Genomic DNA, 23,881 nt, shown 5'->3' on the forward strand with positions numbered 1-23,881 from the left:
GTTAAAAAAGGAAAGGAAATAATGGATCTAGAGAAGCAGAGAGTCAAGGGCTTCCTGGCTGTGTAGCCCTCGTCGTTGGTGGGGGAAGCCACCAGCATTGGAGGAGATGAACATGCAGTCTCAAAGCTGGTGAATGGAACCCCAGAGGTGGGGTCCACTGTCAGGTTGAGGGCACCACAATTTTTATACAGCTTCCATTGGCCAAGAAAGAGGCTACAGAGCAGAAAATAAAGAAATGTCAGTGGCAGGAGTCACTTAGCGATCAAGAAACCCAAGAGTGGTGTTAGTATAGAAAAAAGGATAACAGCTGGCATTTCTGTGTGGACTATTGGCAGCTTGCCACAAAGCTCAGCTTTTATCTTCTCCTGCCCTTGGACAACCCTTGGGTCAGCTCAACAGCTCCATGTGGTTTAGCTCAGTGGAGCCGCAGAGCAGATATCTGGTAGCACTCACTCAGGATGTGAAAAGAAAATATGGCATTTATGTTGTATGGCAGGTTGTGGCAGTTTACAGTAAGGGTCTTCACAATACATAATGTTCGAGTGGGTGATGGAGTGAATGCTCACTGATGTTCCCAACGAGAGGATGCCTTCATGGCAGCTGGCAGACTGGTGTGAGGAGGCCTGATGGTGAGGCCAGAGTGGCATGGCTGGAGGCTGGAGCTGGTGTGGAAGGGCCTCATGATGGGGCTGATGCGAGGAAGCTCAATGGTGAGGCCGGCACAGCTCAGTGCAGCTCAGTGAGGCCGAAGACATGTGAGGTTGGTCAACCAGTGTGGTTGGTCAAAGCCAAGCGTCAGATTCATGCTGGTGTTTACAGCACAGTTGGCGGCAGAGGTAGCACTGTTGCTGTTGCCGCTATGGTGGAAGAAGCGTAGAGCAGCTGAGGGACTACATCTCTTGTGCTCAAAGAAGCAATAAAGGCATACATTTTACCCTTAAAAGTTATTAATATTTGCATGCGATTGGCATACCAATATAGTCTTGAAAAAACATGTTTTTGGTAAAGCCAGGTGTAATCATTGTCAAAAATGTTATCACTATGAATTTTGTTTATTTGTCAGAAAAATTATTATGGGTGCAGCAATGAGAGAGACATTTCCCTGCTACTAAGGAGTCTTTTTGGACCAGCTAAGCGATGCTGTACTGTGATCTGTATTTGTCAGTTTATTAGCCATGCATTTTTCATACTTTACAAATATACAATTGGATTTTAAAATATATGACCTGCTTTGTTTTCAGTGAAGCATCTTTAATGTAACCTTTATAGGTTTACAAGCACAATTTGTCTAGAATGACAAGTCTGTGAAGATTAACAAAAGGCTTTGTGTAAATTATTGATTGGAACATTGTAAATAGATGGAACTTACAGTATTACCTTGTTACGAGTCAATTTATTTTACATTCTATACTTTGGTACATTGGTCTGAAGTAGTACTTAGAGTAAAGACAGTTAAATAAATTTAATACAATATCTATACATTATCTCATGGATGCTTTTTTAAATATTGTTCGTCCCTAGCTAGTGCATGGGAATTGGCAGTTAAACAAAAAAAAACAAAAAAAAACAAAAAAAAACTAGGAAGAAAATCAAACATCACGATATGCAGTTGTTGAAAATCTTATTCGTAATCTATGGGCATTATTATTGAATGTCATTACAATTACCGCAACCATAACTTCAACTGAAAACATCAATTTAACCCTCGTTCTGGTCCTTAGCGGGGACCTGGTACTAGTGCTGACCCTAGATTGAAATGTGTGGCAGTCTGATTTTGGTCACAAGAATTGGTCAAAAAATGGCGCTGGACATAATACAGCTCACGTTCACTGTCTGAATCGCAAATGACTGAAACACGACGCTGTTTTGTTCAAACTCAACCTTATGCTCGAAACTGAGTGAGTACAGTTGTGCGCAGTTTCAGTTTCATCTCCGAACTGCACAATTACAGCCCATAATTGCTTACTTCAGTAAATCACAATTCAATACAACAGAGACACTCAAAAAAACAAACGTGTTGTTAATCATTGCGGTCGCTGTTCAAGACATAACCACGCCTCCTTACTCTGAGCTCACACCCACAGGGCATGATGAAAGAGTGGCTATTTAAAGGCAGCCACCCTGGCCGTCAGAGGGCTGGGAACTACCTAGCATGCTGTGCAGCTCACTTCAGTTTAAATGATGTTTGTAACATTGCTTTGGATAATTGGTTTCGGTCCAGCAGATTGTAAAGCTGACCTGGTCAGCTGCAGGCTGTGGACAGAGCCTCAAACGCCTGCTTTTTCTATGAATGGAGACTTTATAATCGGGGGAACTTTTTCTATTCATATCTACATGAGTTCAGAACAGAACACCTACATCAGAAAGCCACTGCAGCCACAGTGCTCTGGGAGGTCTGTCTGTGAGTGTGTAGTGAACAGTTGTAGAGAGCATTCCAGAGAAACGATAATCCAGCTGCCATTTCTTGCAGTCATGCATTATTTTCATCTCAAAATATTAATGGATAAAAATAAAAAGTTTAACTGTTTTCTAAATAGTATGAATTTCAGAGAGCTGCGCTTCGCTCGTGCCATGGAGTTCGCCATCCACGAGATCAACAACAGAACAGATCTCCTGCCTGGAATCACGTTAGGATACCAGATATACGACTCGTGCGCTGCAGTGCCGATGGCTGTTAAAGTTGCATTTCAGTTTGCAAACGGCATGGAACCATTTTTCAATGATACCGATTCCTGTTCAAAATCTGCAGCTGCCGCTGTTCCTGCTGTCGTTGGAGATTCTGCTTCCACCCCCTCAATCAGCATGGCCAGAATACTGGGTCTTTTTGGAATTCCACAGGTCATAGCAGGCTGCACCAAATAATTTAAAATTAAAAAATCTAGTATGGTAGTATTTGTGTTTATAAAATGCCGGAAAACTGTACTAAATCCCATAAGGAATTGGATCAGGTTTCCCAAATGATGTATCTTTTTCCTTTTCTATACTGATTTACAGGTGAGTCACTACGCAACCTGTGCATGTCTGAGCGATAAGCGTCAGTATCCTGCTTTTCTCAGGACCGTGCCTAGTGACCATCACCAAGCGGCCGCACTAGCAAGAATGGTCAAGCATTTTGGCTGGACATGGATTGGGGCAGTGCGCAGCGACTCAGACTATGGAAATAATGGAATGGCGTCGTTTCTAAAGGCTGCGCAGGAGGAGGGCATCTGTGTGGAGTACTCCGAGTCCTACTACAGAACACAACCGCGCAGTAAACTGGAGAGAGTGGCGAACGTCATCCGCAAATCAACAGCCCGGGTTATAGTAGCGTTTCTTGCTTCAGGCGACATGAAGTTTCTGTTGGCGGAACTGAAAAGACAGCCGCCGCCTCCCCTTCAGTGGATCGGCAGCGAAGCGTGGATCATAGATCCTGAAATCCTGCGCTTTAACATGTGCGCTGGGGCGATAGGTTTTGGGATCCCCCGCTCAGTGATTCCAGGTCTTCGTGAGTTTCTTCTGGATCTCTCTCCAGAACAAGCACTGAAATCGCCTCCGCTAACGGAGTTTTGGGAGAGCTCGTTCAGCTGTAGCCTGAAAGGCTCCTCAGAGGGCGCGCGGGAATGTGACGGCAGCGAGGATATCCGCGCGCTGCAGAATCCATATACAGACACGTCACAGCTGCGCGCGACTAACATGGTATACAAAGCTACGTATGCCACAGCTCATGCCATCCACGGTGTTATCTGTAATGACACGCAGTGTGACAAGAGCGCTAAATTCACACCATGGCAGGTATAAAACTCATTTAAAAAACAGCCCCCTGGCCTGCTTTATTATTTGCATTTGCATTCGGTGGCAGACGGGCGCGTTTTTGTTTTATTTTAGTTTAATATGTTTAATTATTTTTTATTTTATGACTAATACAAATGACAGGCAAGACGGTTTCAGTGTTGTAGCCAATTTTTTCAGAAATATAAAAACAAACGTTTCTAACCGTAGACGTATTAGAGGTCGTGTTTCTCCCTCCAAGATATCTTTGAAAGAAGTCTTAAAAATGCTTTCTTGTTTTCCTGTAATGACATTTCTGGCACAAATGTTGGGAAAATATTTATTATGAGAAATTATTTTACCTATTTACAATAATTTTGACTTACGATAGATTAGAATAGAATAATTGTCATGCATTTTTTACAATTTAATCTGATGAAGTTCTAAGAAAGGTATTACTTCAGCATCTGTGAAGTCCAGATGTTTTATGTTGGCAGTGCTGAAATTTTACGCAGCGTATACGTGGTGTGACCTATGGCGTCGTGCATTGATTTGCCTTTAATTATTATTATTATTATTATTATTATTATTATTATTATTATTATTATTTCTAATTTACATCAAACCGAGCATGTCACCCATTGCTATACTGAGGCGAAAGATGATGATGACACATAAATATAACTGACATATAAACCTACGTGTGGTTGATCGACGCCACCAAAGCGGCAAATTTCATAAAAATATAAATACATGAACAAAATAAGAACTCCATTCCAAAACAACCAGAAACATTCTCAAATTATAATAAAGTTAAGAAAGTTTTATTAATATTAATATTTTCAATAGTTCAATTTCTGACATTGGGAGGGCGCTGAAGCCTCCTCAGCACCCTCACTTCACTGATCGTTGGTGGAGCTTTTGTGATGTAATTTCTTTCATTCAGAACATGACAAAAGTCACAAAAATAAAAAAAAAATTCTGAAATGAGAATTATCATAGGCTCATTACTTTAGGAATTAAAAAAATAAACAGACCATTTTCTGAGGTTAATTATTATTTTGAGTTCGTTTTCATGATTTCAAAGATGTGAGATTCAATTTGCTACCAGAATGGTGGAATGGCCCTTATACTCATTCACAAAAAAACACTATGCCAATTTTCATCAACCAAAAAATCGTATATATATATATAGTGATGCCTTGAAATAATTCACCAGAGTTCACAGTTCAAAATCACAGTGTCATTCACAGATTTTCAAATTGTGTGTGTCACTGCAGATACTCAACCAGCTCAAGAGAGTGAACTTCACTACAAAGAATGGATTTCAAGTCTCGTTTGATTCCAAAGGTGAGCCTGTGGCCACCTACGAGCTCATAAACTGGCAGTTAAAGAAATATGGTGGTTTGGACTTTGTGACTGTGGGCTACTATGATTCATCCAAACCAAGAAGCCAAGAGTTCAGTATAAGCAGAGCTATCATCTGGGTGGGAGGACAGACCGAGGTACAACAAGCGCTTTCACAACTCTTTGACTGTAAATTGAGATAAATTAGCAGAAATTAAAAAAAATTAGGGGAAAACATGGCAATCAGTTGCGTTAATTGTAGCCAAAAAGGTTTAAAAAGGTAGTTTAAAAAAAATAAAAATAAAAAAACGTTGAAGTTATACATAGTTAGTTATACATATATTTAAATTTCATATGATGTAAAGGTTTGAGAAAAGTATCTAATCTAATTAACAGATGCAAGCAAACCAGTTAACCCCTAATGGCCAGGGCTCACTGGCAGGCTCCAAGTTTTATTGTACATTTCTATAATCTAACAATGGCTCAGCAAATCTGCATTGAAGTCCCTGTGGTTATTGAATAATAAGCGTGAGGATAAGTGATAAGCCTGGGATTTTAAGGGGTTCAAATAGTTTCTGTATACAAATATGACATCAGAAGGAAAATTCATTCAGATATCATTCAGGTGTCAATTAATCTATGAAGCACAGTTCTCTTTACTTAAAACTCCAAAAACAACTCTACTAAATTGTAAGTTACTAATTTCTTGAACCAAAAAAAGGAAAAAAAAATAAATGTATTAAAAGAGTCAATATGTTGGCAACTATTGAATATGTTACACTTTCATCACCCAATCCAATCAATGAATTTTAACTTTGGGGTAAAAACTATGAATGATTTGCATTTGTCTAATGTCTTTCAGGTTCCAAGATCTGTGTGCAGTGAGAGCTGTCCTCCAGGAACCAGGAAGGCTGTGCAGAAAGGAAAGCCAGTCTGCTGCTATGACTGTATACCATGTGCAGAAGGAGAGATCAGCAACAAGACAGGTTGTGTATCACAATACAGTGGGAAACTTTTACTGGGAACATACATGGTTTGTATTTATAACCTCCTTGCGGTTCTGTCTAATTTTTTAAAATCTACTTTTCAAATGTCTCAGACTCTTTGAACTGTATTCGCTGCCCTCCTGAGTTCTGGCCCAACACCAAGCGAGACAGCTGCCTTCCCAAGCCTGTGGAGTTCCTGTCCTGGAACGACACTCTGAGCATCATCCTGACAGTGTTCTCCATCACTGGGGCCTTCATAGCTGTATGTGTGGCTGCTGTCTTCTACAAACACAGAACTTCTCCCATCGTCCGAGCCAACAACTCAGAGCTGAGCTTCCTGCTGCTCTTCTCACTGACTCTGTGTTTCCTCTGCTCACTTACCTTCATTGGTCAGCCCTCTGAGTGGTCCTGTATGCTGCGCCACACAGCGTTTGGGATCACCTTCGTCCTCTGCATCTCCTGTGTTCTGGGGAAAACAATAGTGGTGTTAATGGCCTTCAGAGCTACACTTCCAGGTAGTAATGCCATGAAATGGTTTGGGCCTCCACAGCAGAGACTCAGTGTTCTCACCTTCACTCTCATACAGGTCCTTATTTGTGTTCTTTGGTTGACAACATCTCCTCCTCTCCCCTTCAAAAATCTAAAGCACTACAAAGAAAGGATAATACTGGAATGTGGATTAGGTTCAGCTATAAGTTTCTGGGCTGTGCTGGGTTATATAGGATTTCTGGCTCTTTTGTGTTTTATTTTGTTCATCACATTCAGCATGCTCATATTCTGTGCAGTCTGGGTTACCTTTATCCCAGCTTATGTCAGCTCTCCTGGAAAGTTCACTGTAGCTGTAGAGATATTTGCTATTCTGGCCTCAAGCTTTGGTTTGATTGCTTGTATTTTTGCTCCCAAATGTTTCATAATCATGTTTAGACCAGAGCAGAATACCAAGAAACACCTTATGGGTAAATTGCCCTCCAAGTCTCTTTGAGACTTTCACACTCTACACGTAGCACTGTAGTTCAGCACATTATATAATAGTGCGGATTTATTATTAGGCTTTTGTGTACATAATACCTTCACTAACGATTATATGTAATTAAACTGCATTGTATGTTGTTGTGCTAATGTGTACAGGTTTTTCACATGTACCACTTAAATGATAATTAATAATGATGTATCATGCTGATTTTTCCACAAAAAAGGCCTTCCAGTAATTCCGGATTATTCTGCTATATTAAAATCCTTATCTTTTGAGAAGGTATTTCTTTTTATATGTGATATTAAGTTCAGAGCCTGAATAGAAGACTGAGTCCCCCGTTTCGCGCTCCACCTCATGATTCTCAACAGCCAATGATTGCAAACTTCACGATGTAATTTTTATACATTTAATATTAATCTTAAATTGCATGCAATCATGTTTGTTTGTATTTAATATTGGCTAAATAAAGCCTATAGTTTGAAATGCTGTGTATTACAAAAGGTTAAACTGTGGCACTGGACTTACAGCTTTTGGATTTTACCAAAACACAGGCACGAAAATTCAAAGTGTGCACCGCGGCTGAGTAAATCAAGCCCATGTTTTGCGCAAACGGTCCTAAGTGTGCAATTCCTGAATATGATGAGGCCAGTGGGAGTTACGTCAGCTCAGCGTCAATGACGCCTCTCAATACACCAGAGGCAAATAAAAACAGAAGTTAAATCCATCCCTGCAGTTATTATTCAAGACATAACCACGCCTCCTGAATCTAAGCACGTGCCCTCAGGGCATCATAGCAAGGTGGCGACTTAACGGCAGCCACCCTGGGCTTCAGAGGGCTGGGCAATACAGAGCATGCGGCTCACTTCAAATTTAATGATGTTTGTATCTATGCTTTGGGTAACTGGGCTCAGTCCATCAGCATGTAAAGCTGACCTGGTCAGCTGCAGGCTTTGGACTGAGCCTCAGTTACCTAGTCTTTACATGAATGGAGACTTTATAATAGGAGGGATTTTTTCTTTTCATTTCTACACGAGATCAGATCAGAACACCTACACCACACAGCCACTACAGCCACAGTGCTCAGGGAGGTCTGTGTATGAGTGTGGAGTGAAGAGTTGCAGAGAGCATTTCAAAGTGATCTTAATAATCAAACTGCCACCTTTTGCAGTCACGTACCTCATTTGTATTACCGACAGTTGCAAATAATAACTGAAACAACAGAAACTTTCATTTTGTTTGAATTTTGTGCATCTTTTGTTTCTTGACAGTATGGATTTCAGGGAGCTGCGCTTCGCTCGTGCCATGGAGTTCACCATCCAAGAGATCAACAACAGAACAGATCTCCTGCCGGGAATCACGTTAGGATACCAGATACACGACTCGTGCGCTGCAGTGCCGATGGCTGTTAAAGTTGCATTTCAGTTTGCAAACGGCATGGAACCATTTTTCAACGACACCGATTCCTGTTCGAAATCTACAGCCGCCGCTGTTCCTGCTCTCGTGGGGGAGTCTAATTCCTCCCCCTCAATGAGCATGACCAGAATGCTGGGTCTTTTTGGAATTCCACAGGTGATTGTAGGCTGCACCGAACAGTGTAGTATTAAAATCAACTCGTTATCATTTATGAGAGGACAATGACTTTAAAATGTTGTAAAAGATAGTTTAATATGCTAAGTTATGTCCAGTACTTTAGGCGTTTAGTAGTAGAAGAACCACATTAAATCCGTAAAATGAACGCATGAATTCAAACAGCCGTCTTAAATAATGTTTTCACCTCTTTTCTATACTGAATAACAGGTGAGTCACTACGCAACCTGCGCATGTCTGAGCGATAAGCGTCAGTATCCTACCTTCTTCAGGACCATACCTAGTGACCACCACCAAGCGGCCGCACTAGCAAGAATGGTCAAGCATTTTGGCTGGACATGGATTGGGGCAGTGCGCAGCGATACAGACTACGGAAATTATGGAATGGCGTCGTTTCTAAAGGCTGCGCAAGAGGAGGGCATCTGTGTGGAGTACTCCGAGGTGTTTTACAGAACAGATCCTCGCAGTAAACTGGAGAGAGTGGCAAACGTCATCCGCAGATCAACAGCCCGAGTAATAGTAGCGTTTATTAACGCAAGCGAAATGAGAGTTCTCTTGGAAATTCTGGCAAGACAGCCGCCGCTTCCCCTTCAGTGGATAGGCAGCGAAACTTGGATCACCCATCCAGATTTTCGAAAATATAACATGTGCGCTGGGGCGATAGGATTTGGAATCCCCCGCTCAGAGATTCCAGGTCTTCGTGAGTTTCTTCTGGATCTCTCTCCAGAACAAGCATCGAAAACAGCTCTGCTGACGGAGTTTTGGGAGAGCTCGTTTATCTGTCGACTAAAAGGCTCCTCAGATGGCGCGCGGAAATGTAACGGCAGCGAGGATATCCGCGCGCTGCAGAACCCATATACAGACACGTCGCAGCTGCGCATCACTAACATGGTGTACAAAGCTACGTATGCCATAGCGCATGCCATCCACGGTGTTATCTGTAATGACGCGCAGTGTGACAAGAGTGCAAAATTCGCCTCATGGCAGGTATGAATGTACTACATTTAAAAAAGCTCCCTACCTTGCCTTAGAAGTTGAAATAAGCACAATATTTTTTGTGTATAAGTTGAAATAATATATGACATCATATAGTCACCATACTGAATTGATGTTCATTAATAGTATTTAAATAATAGTTCTGTTCGTAATTTTTCAAATTCCACCACTCCAGATACTCGACCAGCTCAAGAAAGTGAACTTCACTACAAAAAATGGTTATCAGGTCTCATTTGACTCCAACGGTGATCCTATAGCCGTCTATGAGCTCATAAACTGGCAGGTTAAAAAAGATGGCTCTATAGATTTTGTCACAGTCGGCCTTTATGACGCATCCAAACCAAGAGGACAAGAGATAAGTATGAGCAGCGCTATCAGCTGGCTGGGGGGACAGACCGAGGTACACAGCAACACTTCAAATATTGTTTTACTAGAGCAAGAAAAAGAGTCATCTGTGCATAAATGGACTACATACTATGAATAATTTGCTTTTGTCTAATGTCTTTCAGGTTCCAGTGTCTGTGTGCAGTGAGAGCTGTCCTCCAGGGACCAGGAAGGCTGTGCAGAAAGGAAAGCCAGTCTGCTGCTATGACTGTATCCCATGTGCAGAAGGAGAGATCAGTAACAAGACAGGTTGGGTATCACAATACAGTGGAAACCTTTATTGGGGACAGTCATGATTTTTTTTTTTTTGTTTTTGTTTTTTTTGTCTAATATGATTTTATACGCATTTCCTCTGTATCACAGGTTTTGTCTCATAGCACAAAATTCACTTTTGTTACAAATTTGAGTTGCTTGTTTGTTTTTTATTATCCGCTTTTTATTCGATCTAATTGAAGATTCTGAATATGTTTTTCTAATCTCTCAGACTCTTTGAACTGCATACACTGTCTTCCTGAGTTCTGGCCCAACGCCAAGCGTGATAGCTGCCTCCCCAAGCCTGTGGAGTTCCTGTCCTGGGACGACACTCTGAGCGTCATCCTGACAGCATTCTCCATCACTGGGGCCTTCATAGCTGTATGTGTGGCTGCTGTCTTCTACAAACACAGAATCTCACCCATTGTCCGAGCCAACAACTCAGAGCTGAGCTTCCTGCTGCTCTTCTCACTGACTCTGTGTTTCCTCTGCTCACTTACCTTCATTGGTCGGCCCTCTGAGTGGTCCTGTATGCTGCGCCACACAGCGTTTGGGATCACCTTTGTCCTCTGCATCTCCTGTGTTCTGGGGAAAACAATAGTGGTGTTAATGGCCTTCAGAGCTACACTTCCAGGCAGTAACATCATGAAATGGTTTGGGCCTCCACAGCAGAGACTCAGTGTTCTCACCTTCACTCTCATACAGGTCCTTATTTGTGTTCTTTGGTTGACAATATCGCCTCCTTTTCCATTTAAAAATCTAAAGTACTACAAAGAAAGGATTATTTTAGAATGTGAATTAGGTTCATCTGTAGGTTTCTGGGCTGTGCTGGGTTATATAGGATTTCTGGCTTTTTTGTGTTTTATTTTGGCTTTTCTAGCTCGGAAGCTGCCTGATAACTTTAATGAAGCCAAGTTCATCACATTCAGCATGCTCATATTCTGTGCAGTCTGGATCACATTTATCCCAGCTTATGTCAGCTCTCCTGGAAAGTTCACTGTAGCTGTAGAGATATTTGCTATTCTGGCTTCAAGCTTTGGTTTGTTTATTTGTATTTTTGCTCCAAAGTGTTTGATAATCATGTTTAGACCAGAGCAGAATACCAAAAAACACCTTATGGGTAAATTGCCCTCCAAGTCTCCTTAAGATTCTCACACTTATTGTACTTGCAGCACTGTCGTTCAAGACCATATATAAAATTCCATGATTCATGGTCAGTTTTTTAACATTTTTATATATAACAACTTTCTTAATACATGTTTTATTTAAGCAGTTTAAATTCCTTTTTAGCACTTAATTGATGGTAGATAATAATGTGCAATGCCAAATGAAGCATAATTGTTAATATAAGTGCCTTTTAATACTTCTATATAAACATGGAACCACTATGGTTGCTTTAAGAATGTATTTCTTATTACATGTGATATTAAACAAGTAATGTGAGGCTCCTATCTGTGATTTGCTGGCTAGGATTGCCCCTCTCTCTCTCTCCCACATCACTCAGTACAATGCTATTCTAAGTACTTTAATTCACCTAATTACATTCCCTTATGTGAAACAACTGGCAATTTTTATTCTCATCCAGTTTGTTGAAAAGTCCAATTATGGTGCATAAGTGGCTGCTAAAATTCGGAAGGAACATATTTGATAAGTGGGAGACCAAGCTATTGGAAGGGAATTAGCCTCAACCACACTATCAAAGAGGAGAAAAACTGGGTACACACAGTGTTTTCACAGAAATTAAATGTATTTTTTTCATTTTACATTATATGAATATCATCACTGCTAATATTGAAATCAGTGTACAAGGACAATGAAATACTACACAATGAAATATTAGACATAGAGCTCTGTCTACCAGGTCTATCTATGATGGCTGCTTCTCATTTTAATAATTAATAACAAACTATTTACACCCCTGACATACTTGAAATGTATATAAATAATTCTGTTTTTGGCCCGCTTGTGTAGTTTGATGCATTATTTAAAAGAACCTTTGATCAGTATCAGAGGAGATGGTGAACTATAAGTATAGTTACATTTATATATATATATATATACACACACACACACACACACACACACACACACACACACACACACACACACACACACACATATATACTGGTTTTTTTGGTTTTTGCGTAATGCCATACAAAACCACTTCCCTGAAAACAGATGTAAATAAATGAGATGTGTGATTGTGAAGAGTTTTATAGTTGAAAGAACCTCAAGATAATGTAAATATTACATTTACACTCCCAAAATCTTTTTAAACATCATTCTTTAGGGAACCAAAAAATCACTTTTTTAAGCCCTTTCATTTTAAGAGTGTAAAAACACCTATAAATAAATATTGTGGATGCTTTGTGATGTTGCTCTTCTCACATGACATTTTTATCTATCACATTTTTCTCAAGAAAAAAATAATGACAGTCATTTGTTTTATGTTTTATTTCTATTAGATATGTAGAGCATCACTGACCCCTGGCTGCTTTGTTTATGGAAAACAAGCCTTCATGTCATTTAGTGCTATAGGGGAATGATGAGCATAATTACTTTAATAATTACAGTAGATGGGCTTAAGTCTGTGGACACCTAGGCGTCGCATCTACACTATATTGCCAAAAATATTCACTTAGCCATCCAAATCATTGAATTCAGGTGTTTCAATCACTTCCATGGCCACAGGTGTATAAAAACCAAGCACCTAGGCCTGCAGACTGCTTCTACAAACATTTGTGAAAGAATGGGTCGCTCTCAGGAGCTCAGTGAATTCCAGCGTGGTACCGTGATCGGATGCCACCTGTGCATCAAGTCCAGTAGTGAAATTTCCTCGCTACTAAATATTCCACAGTCAACTGTCAGTGGTATTATAACAAAGTGGAAGCGATTGGGAACGACAGCAACTCAGCCACGAAGTGGTGGGCCACGTAAAATGACAGAACGGGGTCAGTGGATGCTGAGGTGCATAATGCGCAGAGGTCGCCAACTTACCCAGACAACCTAGACAAGGAAAATCAACACAGCACACAAGTTAAACACCTAAACCTAATCATCAGTATTGTGTGTGACCCTACCTGAAATTTTGTTCACTTGGTGGCTATTTTTGCCAAAAACTCATTTTCAGCCACATACGACGAGGCTCCTCTCACTCGTTGGATGAGAAGAGACCAAAATACTCAAAACTAAATATCAAATTACTATTTCATTTTATACCTTATATGGCATGCCACCTTAAATTTACAGACACATGAAATATATTGCCATCTTAAATACAATGCTACCTTAAATCCACTGCCATTTTAAAATTAATGATACCTTAGATTCACAGCCACATTAAATTCAGTGCTTTCTTAAATGCAGTTCCACCTTAAATACATTATTTGCTTTGATATTGCTGTAAGCCTGTGAGCATATGTGTACTGTGTATGACTGTCTGTGTTAGAAATGTGCATTGTGACATCACTTGTAGCAATTAGATTTAAATCTCACAAACATTCTGACAAATTATTGGCAATGGGAAAAATATCTTTTCTGTTTTACAAAAACCGCACATGGGATTGGTAAGAAAAGCACAAGCAACCTAATCAGGTAAAGGTCTTATGATACTGCAAAGTTTTGTAGTTCTAGCTCAAAAAAAGTATGGAACAGGGAAAAAAAAATATTTATTGAGCATAGAATAAACATAACAAGAAAGGGAAAGATTGTGAATGAACTATAAGTTGGCTTGAAAAAGCCAGCTAATTAGTTCAAAATATTAAAGACCGTTGATGGTTGCTAAAGTGTTGCTTAGATGTCGCTATGCAAATCTATGGTGTTCCAGGTTGTTGCTAAGGTGTTGCAAAGCGGCTCCTATGTAATCAAATACACTGGAATCTTAAATCCACTGCTTCCTTAAATTCACTGCAACCTCAAATTTATTGATATCCTTAAACCCCTTGCACCACAAATTTACTGATACCTTAAACTTGTTGCTACCTTAAATCTCCTGCTACCTTAAATGCACTGCCACCTTTATTTTACTGATATCTGAAATATACTGTTACATTAAAATCAGTGCCACTTTAAATCATCTGCTACCTTAAATTGTTGCTACCCGAAATACTCTTCTACTTTAAAACCAGCGCTATTTTAATACCATTAATACCTTAAAATCAATTCTTTCTTAAAGTTGTGGCGACCTTAACTGCACTGCTATTTTAAATTCAGTGTTACCTTAAATTTAGTGCCACCTGAAGTTTACTGATATGCTAAATTCACTGCCACCTTAAAATCAGTGCTACCTTCAATTTCTCTCCATATTAAATTTACTGCCACCTTCAAATAGGTTCAGTTGTTATCTTAAATTTACTGACACAAACATTACATGTAGCGCTGTAGTTCAGCACCTTATATAAAAGTGTTGATTTATTATTAGGCTTATGTGTACGTAATAGCCTCAATAACAATATATTTAATTAAACTGCATTGTATTGTGCAAATGTGTATAGGTTTTTCACATGTACAACTTAAATGATACTTAATAATGATGTATCATGCTAATTAAACTAATTTTTCCATTAAAGGCCTTCCAGTAATTTAGGAATACACTTCTATGTTAAAATCCTTATCTTTTGAGAAGGTATTTCTTTTTATATGTGATATTAAGTTCAGAGTCTGAATAGAATACTGAGTCCCACGTTTCGCGCTCCACCTCATGATTCTCAACGGCCAATGATTACATACTTCACGATGTCATTTTTATATATTTAATATCGATCTTAAGTTGCATGTAATGATGTCTGGTTGTATTTAATATTGGCTAAACAGAAGTTTCAATTTGAAATGCTGTGTAGTACAAAAGGTTAAACTGTGGCACTGGACTTACAGCTTTTGGATATTACCAAGAAACATGCACGAAAATTCAAATGTGTGCACCGCGGCTGAGTAAATCAAGCCCATGTTTTGCGCAAACGGTCCTAAGTGCGCGTTTCGTGAACATGATGAGGCCGGGGGAGTTACTTTAGATCAGCCTCAATGACGCCTCTCAATACACCAGAGACAAATAAAAACAGAAGTTATATCCATCCCTGCAGTTATTATTCAAGACATAACCACGCCTCCTGAATCTGAGCTCATGCCCACAGGACATCATAACAAGGTGGCTACTTAAAGGCAGCCACCCTGGCCTTCAGAGGGCTGGGCAATACAGATCATGCGGCTCACTTCAAATTTAATGATGTTTGTATCTATGCTTTGGGTAACTGGGCTCAGTCCATCAGCATGTAAAGCTGACCCGGTCAGCTGCAGGCTGTGGGCTGAGCCTCAGTTACCTAGTTTTTACATGAATGGAGACTTTATAATAGGAGGGATTTTTTCTTTTCATTTCTACACGAGATCAGAGCAGAACACCTACACCACACAGCCACTGCAGCCGCAGTGCTCAGGGAGGTCTGTGTATGAGTGTGGAGTGAAGAGTTGCAGAGAGCATTTCAAAGTGATCTTTATAATCAAACTGCCACTTTTTGCAGTCATGTACCTCATTTGCATTACTGACAGTTGCAAATAATAACGAACAACAATAACTCATTTTGTTTAAATGTTGTGCATATTATGTGTCTAAACAGTATGGATTTCAGAGATCTGCGCTTCGCTCGTGCCATGGAGTTCACCATCCACGAGATCAATAACAGAGCAGATCTCCTGCCGGGAATCACGTTAGGATACCAGATACACGACTCGTGCGCTGAAGTGCCGATGGCTGTTAAAGTTGCATTTCAGTTTGCAAACGGCATGGAACCATTTTTACAATGATACTGATTCCTGTTCTAAATCTACAGCCGCAGCTGTTCTGGCTGTGGTGGGAGATTCTTATTCCTCCCCCTCAATGAGCATGACCAGAATGCTGGGTCTTTTTGGAATTCCACAGGTGACTGTAGGCTGCACCGAACAGTGTTAAAATCTAGTTCGTTATTATTTATGAGAGGACAGTGATTTTAAAATGTAGTCAATGATAGTGTAACATACTTAGTTATGTCCCGTGATTTAGGCGTTTAGTAGTAGAAGAACCACATTAAATCCCTAAAATGAATGCATGATTCAAACAGCCGTCTTAAATAATGTTTTCACCCCTTTTCTGTACTGAATAACAGGTGAGTCATTTCGCCACCTGCGCATGTCTGAGCGATAAGCGTCAGTATCCTGCCTTCTTCAGGACCATACCTAGTGACCACCACCAAGCGGCCGCACTAGCAAGAATGGTCAAGCATTTTGGTTGGACATGGATTGGGGCAGTGCGCAGCGACACCGACTACGGAAATAATGGAATGACGTCGTTTTTAAAGGCTGCGCAAGACGAGCTCATCTGTGTTGAGTACTCCGAGGTGTTTTACAGAACAGATCCTCGTAGTAAAGTGGAGAGAGTGGCAAACGTCATCCGCAGATCAACAGCCCGGGTAATAGTAGCGTTTCTTCACGAAGGCGATTTAAAGCTTCTGTTGGAGGAGCTGACAAGACAGCCGCCGCCTCCCCTTCAGTGGATCGGCAGTGAGACGTGGATCACCCATCCAGATTTTCGAAAATATAACATGTGCGCTGGGGCGATAGGATTTGGCATCCCCCGCTCAGTGATTCCAGGTCTTCGTGAGTTTCTTCTCGAACTCTCTCCAGAACAAGCACTGAAATCGCCTCTGCTGACGGAGTTTTGGGAGAGCTCGTTCAGCTGTAGCCTAAAAGGCTCCTCAGAGGGCGCGCGGGAATGTGACGGCAGCGAGGACATCCGCGCGCTGCAGAACCCATATACAGACACGTCGCAGCTGCGCGTGACTAACATGGTGTACAAAGCTACGTATGCCATAGCGCATGCCATCCACGGTGTTATCTGTAATGACACGCAGTGCGACAAGAGCGCAAAATTCGCACCATGGCAGGTATAAAAGTACTACATTTAAAAAAGCTCCCTACCGTGCTTTAGAAGATGAAATAATATATGATATCGGTTAGTCACCATACTGAATTGATGTTCATTAATAGTATTTAAATAATAGTTCACAGTTTTCTTCGAAATCTTTCAAATTCCACCACTCCAGATACTCGACCAGCTCAAGAGAGTGAACTTCACTACAGAAAATGATTATCAGGTCACATTCGACTCCAACGGTGATCCTATAGCCGTCTATGAGCTCATAAACTGGCAGGTTAAAAAAGACGGCTCTATAGATTTTGTCACAGTCGGCCTTTATGACGCATCCAAACCAAGAGGTCAAGAGATAAGTATGAGCAGTGCTATCAGCTGGCTGGGGGGACAGACCGAGGTACACAGCAACACTTCAAATATTGTTTTACTAGAGCAAGAAAAACAGTAACCTGTGCATAAATGGACTACATACTATGAATAATTAGCTTTTGTCTAATGTCTTTCAGGTTCCAGTTTCTGTGTGCAGTGAGAGCTGTCCTCCAGGGACCAGGAAGGCTGTGCAGAAAGGAAAGCCAGTCTGCTGCTATGACTGTATACCATGCGCAGAGGGAGAGATCAGTAGCGAGACAGGTTACGTTATCATTATACAGTGGAAACGTTTACTGGGGAGAGTGATGATTTGTTTTTTGTTTTTTTTTGTTTTTTTTACTCCCTTGTGGTTGTCTAATATGAGGTTATATGCATTTCCTGTGTATCACAGGTTGTGTATCATAGTACAAAATTCACTTTTGTTGTGGATTTGAGTTGTTTGTTTTTTTTATTATCTGCTTTTGTTCAATCTAATTTAAGATTCTGAATGTGTTTTTCTAATCTCTCAGACTCTTTGAACTGCATACACTGTCCTGCTGAGTTCTGGCCCAACAGTCAGCGTGACAGCTGCTTCCCCAAGCCTGTGGAGTTTCCTGTCCTGGGACGACACTCTGAGCATCATCCTGACAGCATTCTCCATCACTGGGGCCTTCATAGCTGTATATGTGGCTGCTGTTTTCTACAAACACAGAATCTCCCCCATTGTCCGAGCCAACAACTCAGAGCTGAGCTTCCTGCTGCTCTTCTCACTGACTCTGTGTTTCCTCTGTTCACTCACCTTCATTGGTCAGCCCTCTGAGTGGTCCTGTATGCTGCGCCACACAGCATTTGGGATCACCTTCGTCCTCTGCATCTCCTGTGTTCTGGGGAAAACGCTAGTGGTGTTAATGGCCTTCAGAGCTACACTTCCAGGCAGTAATGCCATGAAATGGTTTGGGCCTCCACAGCAGAGACTCAGTGTTCTCACCTTCACTCTAATACAGGTCCTTATTTGTGTTCTTTGGTTGACAATATCTCCTCCTCTCCCCTTCAAGAATCTAAGGCAATACAAGGAAAGGATTATCTTAGAATGTGGATTAGGTTCAGCTATAGGTTTCTGGGCTGTGCTGGGTTATATAGGATTTCTGGCTCTTTTGTGTTTCATTTTGGCTTTTCTAGCACGGAAGCTGCCTGATAACTTTAATGAAGCCAAGTTCATCACATTCAGCATGCTCATATTCTGTGCAGTGTGGATCACCTTTATCCCAGCTTATGTCAGCTCTCCTGGAAAGTTCACTGTAGCTGTAGAGATATTTGCAATTCTGGCCTCAAGCTTTGGTTTGATTACTTGCATTTTTGCTCCCAAGTGTTTCATAATCATGTTTAGACCAGAGCAGAATACCAAGAAACACCTTATGGGTAAAGCACCTTCCAAGTGTCCTTGAGATTTTCACACAAATTGTACTTGCAGCACTGTCGTTCAAGAAGTTATATAAAATTTCATGATTCATGATTAGTTTTATAACATTTTTATATATAACAACTTTCTTAATACATTATTTATTTAAGCAGTTTAAATTCCTTTTTAGCACTTAGTAGATACTAATGTACAATGCCAAATGAAACGTAATTGTTAATACAAGTGCCTTAGTTTTAAGTAATACTTCTATATAAACATGGAACCTGTATGGTTGCTTTAAGAATGTATTACTTATTACATGTGATATTAAACAAGTAATGTGACGCTCCTATCTGTGATTTGCTGGCTAGGATTTCCCTCTCTCTCTCTCTCTTCCACATCACTCAGTGCAATAATATTCTAATTTCTTTAATTCAGCTAATTACATTCCCTTATGTAAATGAACTGGCAATTTTTATTTTCATCCATTGAGTTGAAAAGTCCAATTATGGTGCATAAGCTGCTTCTACAATTCGGAAGAAACATTTATGATAAGTTAGAGACCAAGCTATTGGAAGGGAATTAGCCTGAACCACACTATCAAAAAGGAGAAAAACTAGGTACACACAGTGTCTTTCACATAAATGGATTTTTTCAGTTTACATTATATGAATATCATCACTGCTAATATTGAAATCAGTGTACAAGGACAATGAAGTACTACACAATGAAATATTAGATATAGAGCTTTGTGTTCCAGGTCTATCTATGGTGGCTGCTTCTCATTTTTATAATTAATAACAAACAATTTACACCCCTTGACATACTTGAAATGTGTATAAATAATTCTGTTTTTGGCCCACTTGTGTAGTTTGATGCATTATTTAAAAGAACCATTGTTCAGTATCAGAGAAGATGGTGAACTATATATATATATATATATATATATATATATATATATATATATATATATATATATATATATATATTTGTATATGTATATATATTTTTTTTAGGCGTAATGCCACACAAAAACCACTTCCCTGAAAACAGCTGGTTCTTTAGCAAACCATTTAAATAAATGAGATGTGTGATTGTGAAGAGTTTTATAGTTGAAAGAACCTCCAGATAATGTAAATATTACATTTACACTCCCAAAATCTTTTTAAACATCATTCTTTAGGGAACCAAAAAATCACTTTTTTAAGCCCTTTCATTTTAAGAGTGTAAAAACACCTATAAATAAATATTGTGGATGCTTTGTTGTGTTGCTCTTCTCACATGACATTTTTATCTATCACATTTTTCTCAAGAAAAAATAATGACAGTCATTTGTTTTATGTTTCATCTCTATTAGATATGTAGAGCATCACTGACCCCTGGCTGCTTTGTTTATGGAAAACAAGCCTTCATGTCATTCAGTGCTATAGGGGAATGATGAGCATAATTACTTTAATAATTACAGTAGATGGGCTTAAGTCTGTGGACACCCAGGCGTCGCATCTACACTATATTGCCAAAAATATTCACTCAGCCATCCAAATCATTGAATTCAGGTGTTTCAATCACTTCCATGGCCACAGGTGTATAAAACCAAGCACCTAGGCCTGCAGACTGCTTCTATAAACATTAGTGAAAGAATGTGTCGCTCTCAGGAGCTCAGTGAATTCCAGTGTGGTACCGTGATAGGATGCCACCTGTGCATCAAGTCCAGTAGTGAAATTTCCTTGCTACTAAATATTCCACAGTCAACTGTCAGTGGTATTATAACAAAGTGGAAGCGATTGGGAATGACAGCAACTCAGCCACGAAGTGGTGGGCCACGCAAAATGACAGAGCGGGGTCAGCGGATGCTGAGGCGCATACTGCACAGAGGTCGCCGACTTTCTGCAGAGTCAATCGCTACAGACCTCCAAACTTCATGTGGCCTTCAGATTAGCTCAAAAACAGTGCATAGAGAGCTTCATGGAATGGGTTTCCATGGCTGAGCAGCTGCATCCAAGCCTTACGTCACCAAGCGCAATGCAAAGCGTCGAATGCAGTGGTGTAAAGTGCCGCCACTAGACTCTAGAGCAGTGGAGACGTGTTCTCTGGAGTGACAAATCACTTAATCCAATGAACGAGTCTGGGTTTGGTGGTCGCCAGGAGAATGGTACTTGTCTGACTGCATTGTGCCAAGTGTAAAGTTTGGTGGAGGGGGAATTATGGTGTGGGGATGTTTTTCAGTTGGGCTCGGCCCCTTAGTTGGGCTCGGCCCCTTAGTTCCAGTGAAAGAAACTCTTAATGCTTCAGCAGACCAAGAGATTTTGGACAGTTTCATGTTCCCAATTTTGTGGGAACAGATAGAACACCTTTGGGATGAATTAGAACAGAGAATGTGAGCCAGGTCTTCTCGTCTAACATGAGTGTCTGACCTCACAAATGCGCTTCTGGAAGAATGCTCAACAATTTTCATGAATACACTCAACATTGTGGAAAGCCTTCCCAGAAAAGTTGAAGCTGTTAAAGCTGCGAAGGGTGGGCCGACATCATATTAGACCCTATGGATTAAGAATGGGATGTCAAACAAGTTCACATGCTTGTGAAGGCAGACGAGTGAATACTTTTGGCAATATAGTGTATATATGCTTTTTGAACCAATATTTGCTGTTGAACTTCGCTGTTGGCAAAATTGTTTTCACTCATCTGGGAAGGCTTTCTAGTAGGTTTTGGACCATGGGTGCTTGCATTTGCTTTTGTTGAGCATAAAGACTAGTAGCAAGGTCAGAACTTGCCTAGCAGTCAGCATTCCAATTAATTCCAAAATTTGATTAATGGGGTTGAGGTCAGAGCTATGTAAGTGTTTTATTTGGATTGTTGGGCATATGTGCTGTTTGATGATATGTTCTGGATACATGATAGTTTGAATAGACAAAACTGGTCAAAGAGCACCTCATGTGCCTTAAAAAGCAGACATAGATGTAGGAAGTCCCATGAACACTCATGTTCCAGTAAAACTCCACAGGAGTGCCAGGGAATGATTTAACTGCTCACCAGGTCATTAGTTGTACCAGTAAAGCTATTTTAGCTGAAGGAGGTTTGCAGAACTTTAAATAAAATGCATCCTTTGGATCAACAAGAGGTGCTTTGGTGTTCCGACTTCAAGTAGTACAAGATAAGGTATAATTGCTCTAGAAGCCTTTTTTAAGTTGATGGGTTCCAGGTAACAGATGGCATAGTCAGTCAGGATTAGAATATAATTGTGGTCTGATGGTATATCCATATTCTCAGCATCCTCCGCTGACATTTGACTTACAGGAGTGAGAAAGGAAGATAATTGTGAAATGTCACTGACCTGCATTGTCTACCAACCTCTAACAAACTGTGGAGGCCTACCTGATGACTGTATGCATGCAGGTACCTGGATGGGTGTCCTCAAACTATTGATAGAGTGGGAAATCAGAAGGGAAGAAGTTCATCTTGGAATAAATGATGACTTTGATCAGATTATGTCCAATTGTAGCTGCCAAGAAAGAGAGACCATAGGGGGCTGCAAGAGCAGGGAGCAATAGGCTGCCTGCACCTCGGAGGGGCTCCCAATGCTACTGTCCTTAGTAATCTTAATGAGGACCACGGTTACAGCAGGTCCACCCCATGTTTGCCACAATGAGACTGTGATGACGTCTGATTTTAACATGCTATATCATGAACTCTCAAAGAAAAAACTGTGCTTTCTGCTGGCTCTCAAAAAATGAAGAACAAACTGTTCAAACACTGCAAAGAGAGTGACCATATCAGAGTGCACAGCGTGTACTTTGACATATGAAAACACATTGAGCTACAGGATATGCATACATCTAACCCTGCATCTAAAGAAGTGTGGGGAAAAATGATGAATAAAGTGTACACTTATCTTTGAAATCCTCGGGGAAAGAAAAAAAAAGGCACACATACATTAAGTGTGTCATGCTATGAGGTAGGGGTAGAAACCACCTGCTTTTCATGAAGGGGGGCTTTGGTTTTCCCACAGCTCTCCCAAACAGACCTGTAAAAGAAAAAACAGTGTTTACCTCAAAATATGGCACCACTGAATGGTTTAACCTGTTTGGGTTTGGCAGGAATTCATTGTATGAAAATGGTAGAGCTTCACATTAGAGTGGAGGCTTGAGACTGGGAGGGGATGGGCAGAACAGACTAGTGTCTTTGTGAGAGTCCTGCAGACCTCGTAACATTTTTTGTTTTGTTTTCTTGTAACTTGTAAATATTGCACACATTGTGGTGCTTTTTTTTTTTTAATTTAATAAAGACATGGTCATTGTTTAGAACTCCTTTTGTCCTGGCTTCCCTAGCACCTGCCCTTAGACAAAAACATCAAGCACCCACAAACAAGGGATGAGAAGCAGATGAAAGGGCTTGACTGGTTCACATTCTGAAATGGAACCCCAGCCTGTCAATATAATGCATCTTATGTCAGCTACTGCAATGTCATAACATAATGCCATACAAAATGCTGACAGTAGTGCAGTCAACATGTGCTCAAACTCATTACTAGTCTTTCCCAAAGCTTCAGCTCTGATAGAAAACAATAGCAAGATTGTGTCAACTGACATCAACCAGAATGCTGGATTCACATAAACACACACAATCCTTCACTTCAATAATCAACAACACACTTCAGTATGAAATGTGCTTTCACCACAGGCACAACTTGTGCCCACAGAAGATGACATCATTATTAGGTTAAAATCAGACAGATGAGATGAAAATCAACACAGCACACAAGTTAAACACCTAAACCTAATCATCAGTATTGTATGTGCTGCCAAAGACCCTACCTGAAATTTTGTTCACTTGATGGTTATTTTTGCCAAAAAACTCATTTCCAGCCACATAAGACCAGACTCCTCTCACTCTTTGGTTGAGACCAAAATACTCAAAACTAAATATCAAATTACTATTTCATTTTATACCTTATATCGCCTGCC

At 40.3% G+C, this 23,881-nt stretch overlaps 2 protein-coding genes and 1 pseudogene across 2 annotated transcripts; all 3 read left to right on the forward strand.

Moving 5' to 3' along the window:
• The first annotated feature begins 3,327 nt into the window (after nucleotides 1-3,327).
• On the forward strand, nucleotides 3,328-7,062 carry LOC118818458 (extracellular calcium-sensing receptor-like). The gene is made up of 4 exons (XM_036585718.1): nucleotides 3,328-3,771; nucleotides 5,028-5,252; nucleotides 5,957-6,080; nucleotides 6,194-7,062. The coding sequence occupies exons 1-4, from the start codon at nucleotides 3,328-3,330 to the stop codon at nucleotides 7,060-7,062; spliced, it is 1,662 nt and encodes a 553-aa protein (XP_036441611.1).
• Nucleotides 7,063-8,034: 972 nt separating this feature from the next.
• On the forward strand, nucleotides 8,035-11,418 carry LOC118818459 (extracellular calcium-sensing receptor-like). The gene is made up of 6 exons (XM_036585719.1): nucleotides 8,035-8,141; nucleotides 8,322-8,622; nucleotides 8,851-9,627; nucleotides 9,812-10,036; nucleotides 10,146-10,269; nucleotides 10,505-11,418. Exons 1-6 carry the CDS (start codon nucleotides 8,035-8,037, stop codon nucleotides 11,416-11,418), a joined length of 2,448 nt encoding a protein of 815 aa, XP_036441612.1.
• Nucleotides 11,419-15,505: 4,087 nt separating this feature from the next.
• On the forward strand, nucleotides 15,506-18,963 carry LOC118818460 (annotated as a pseudogene).
• Nucleotides 18,964-23,881: the final 4,918 nt, after the last annotated feature.

Source organism: Colossoma macropomum, unplaced genomic scaffold (genome assembly GCF_904425465.1).
Source record: "Colossoma macropomum unplaced genomic scaffold, Colossoma_macropomum, whole genome shotgun sequence".
Classification (NCBI taxonomy): Eukaryota; Metazoa; Chordata; class Actinopteri; order Characiformes; family Serrasalmidae; genus Colossoma; species Colossoma macropomum.

Excerpts from the sequence above, each read along its gene's own strand:
- LOC118818458 (XM_036585718.1), top strand. The coding sequence starts at position 3,328 with ATGAAGTTTCTGTTGGCGGAACTGAAAAGACAGCCGCCGCCTCCCCTT. Across the intron at positions 3,772-5,027 it reads CTAAATTCACACCATGGCAG|ATACTCAACCAGCTCAAGAG; the intron begins GTATAAAACTCA and ends GTGTCACTGCAG. Across the intron at positions 5,253-5,956 it reads GGGTGGGAGGACAGACCGAG|GTTCCAAGATCTGTGTGCAG; the intron begins GTACAACAAGCG and ends AATGTCTTTCAG.
- LOC118818459 (XM_036585719.1), top strand. The coding sequence starts at position 8,035 with ATGAATGGAGACTTTATAATAGGAGGGATTTTTTCTTTTCATTTCTAC. Across the intron at positions 9,628-9,811 it reads CAAAATTCGCCTCATGGCAG|ATACTCGACCAGCTCAAGAA; the intron begins GTATGAATGTAC and ends CCACCACTCCAG. Across the intron at positions 10,037-10,145 it reads GGCTGGGGGGACAGACCGAG|GTTCCAGTGTCTGTGTGCAG; the intron begins GTACACAGCAAC and ends AATGTCTTTCAG.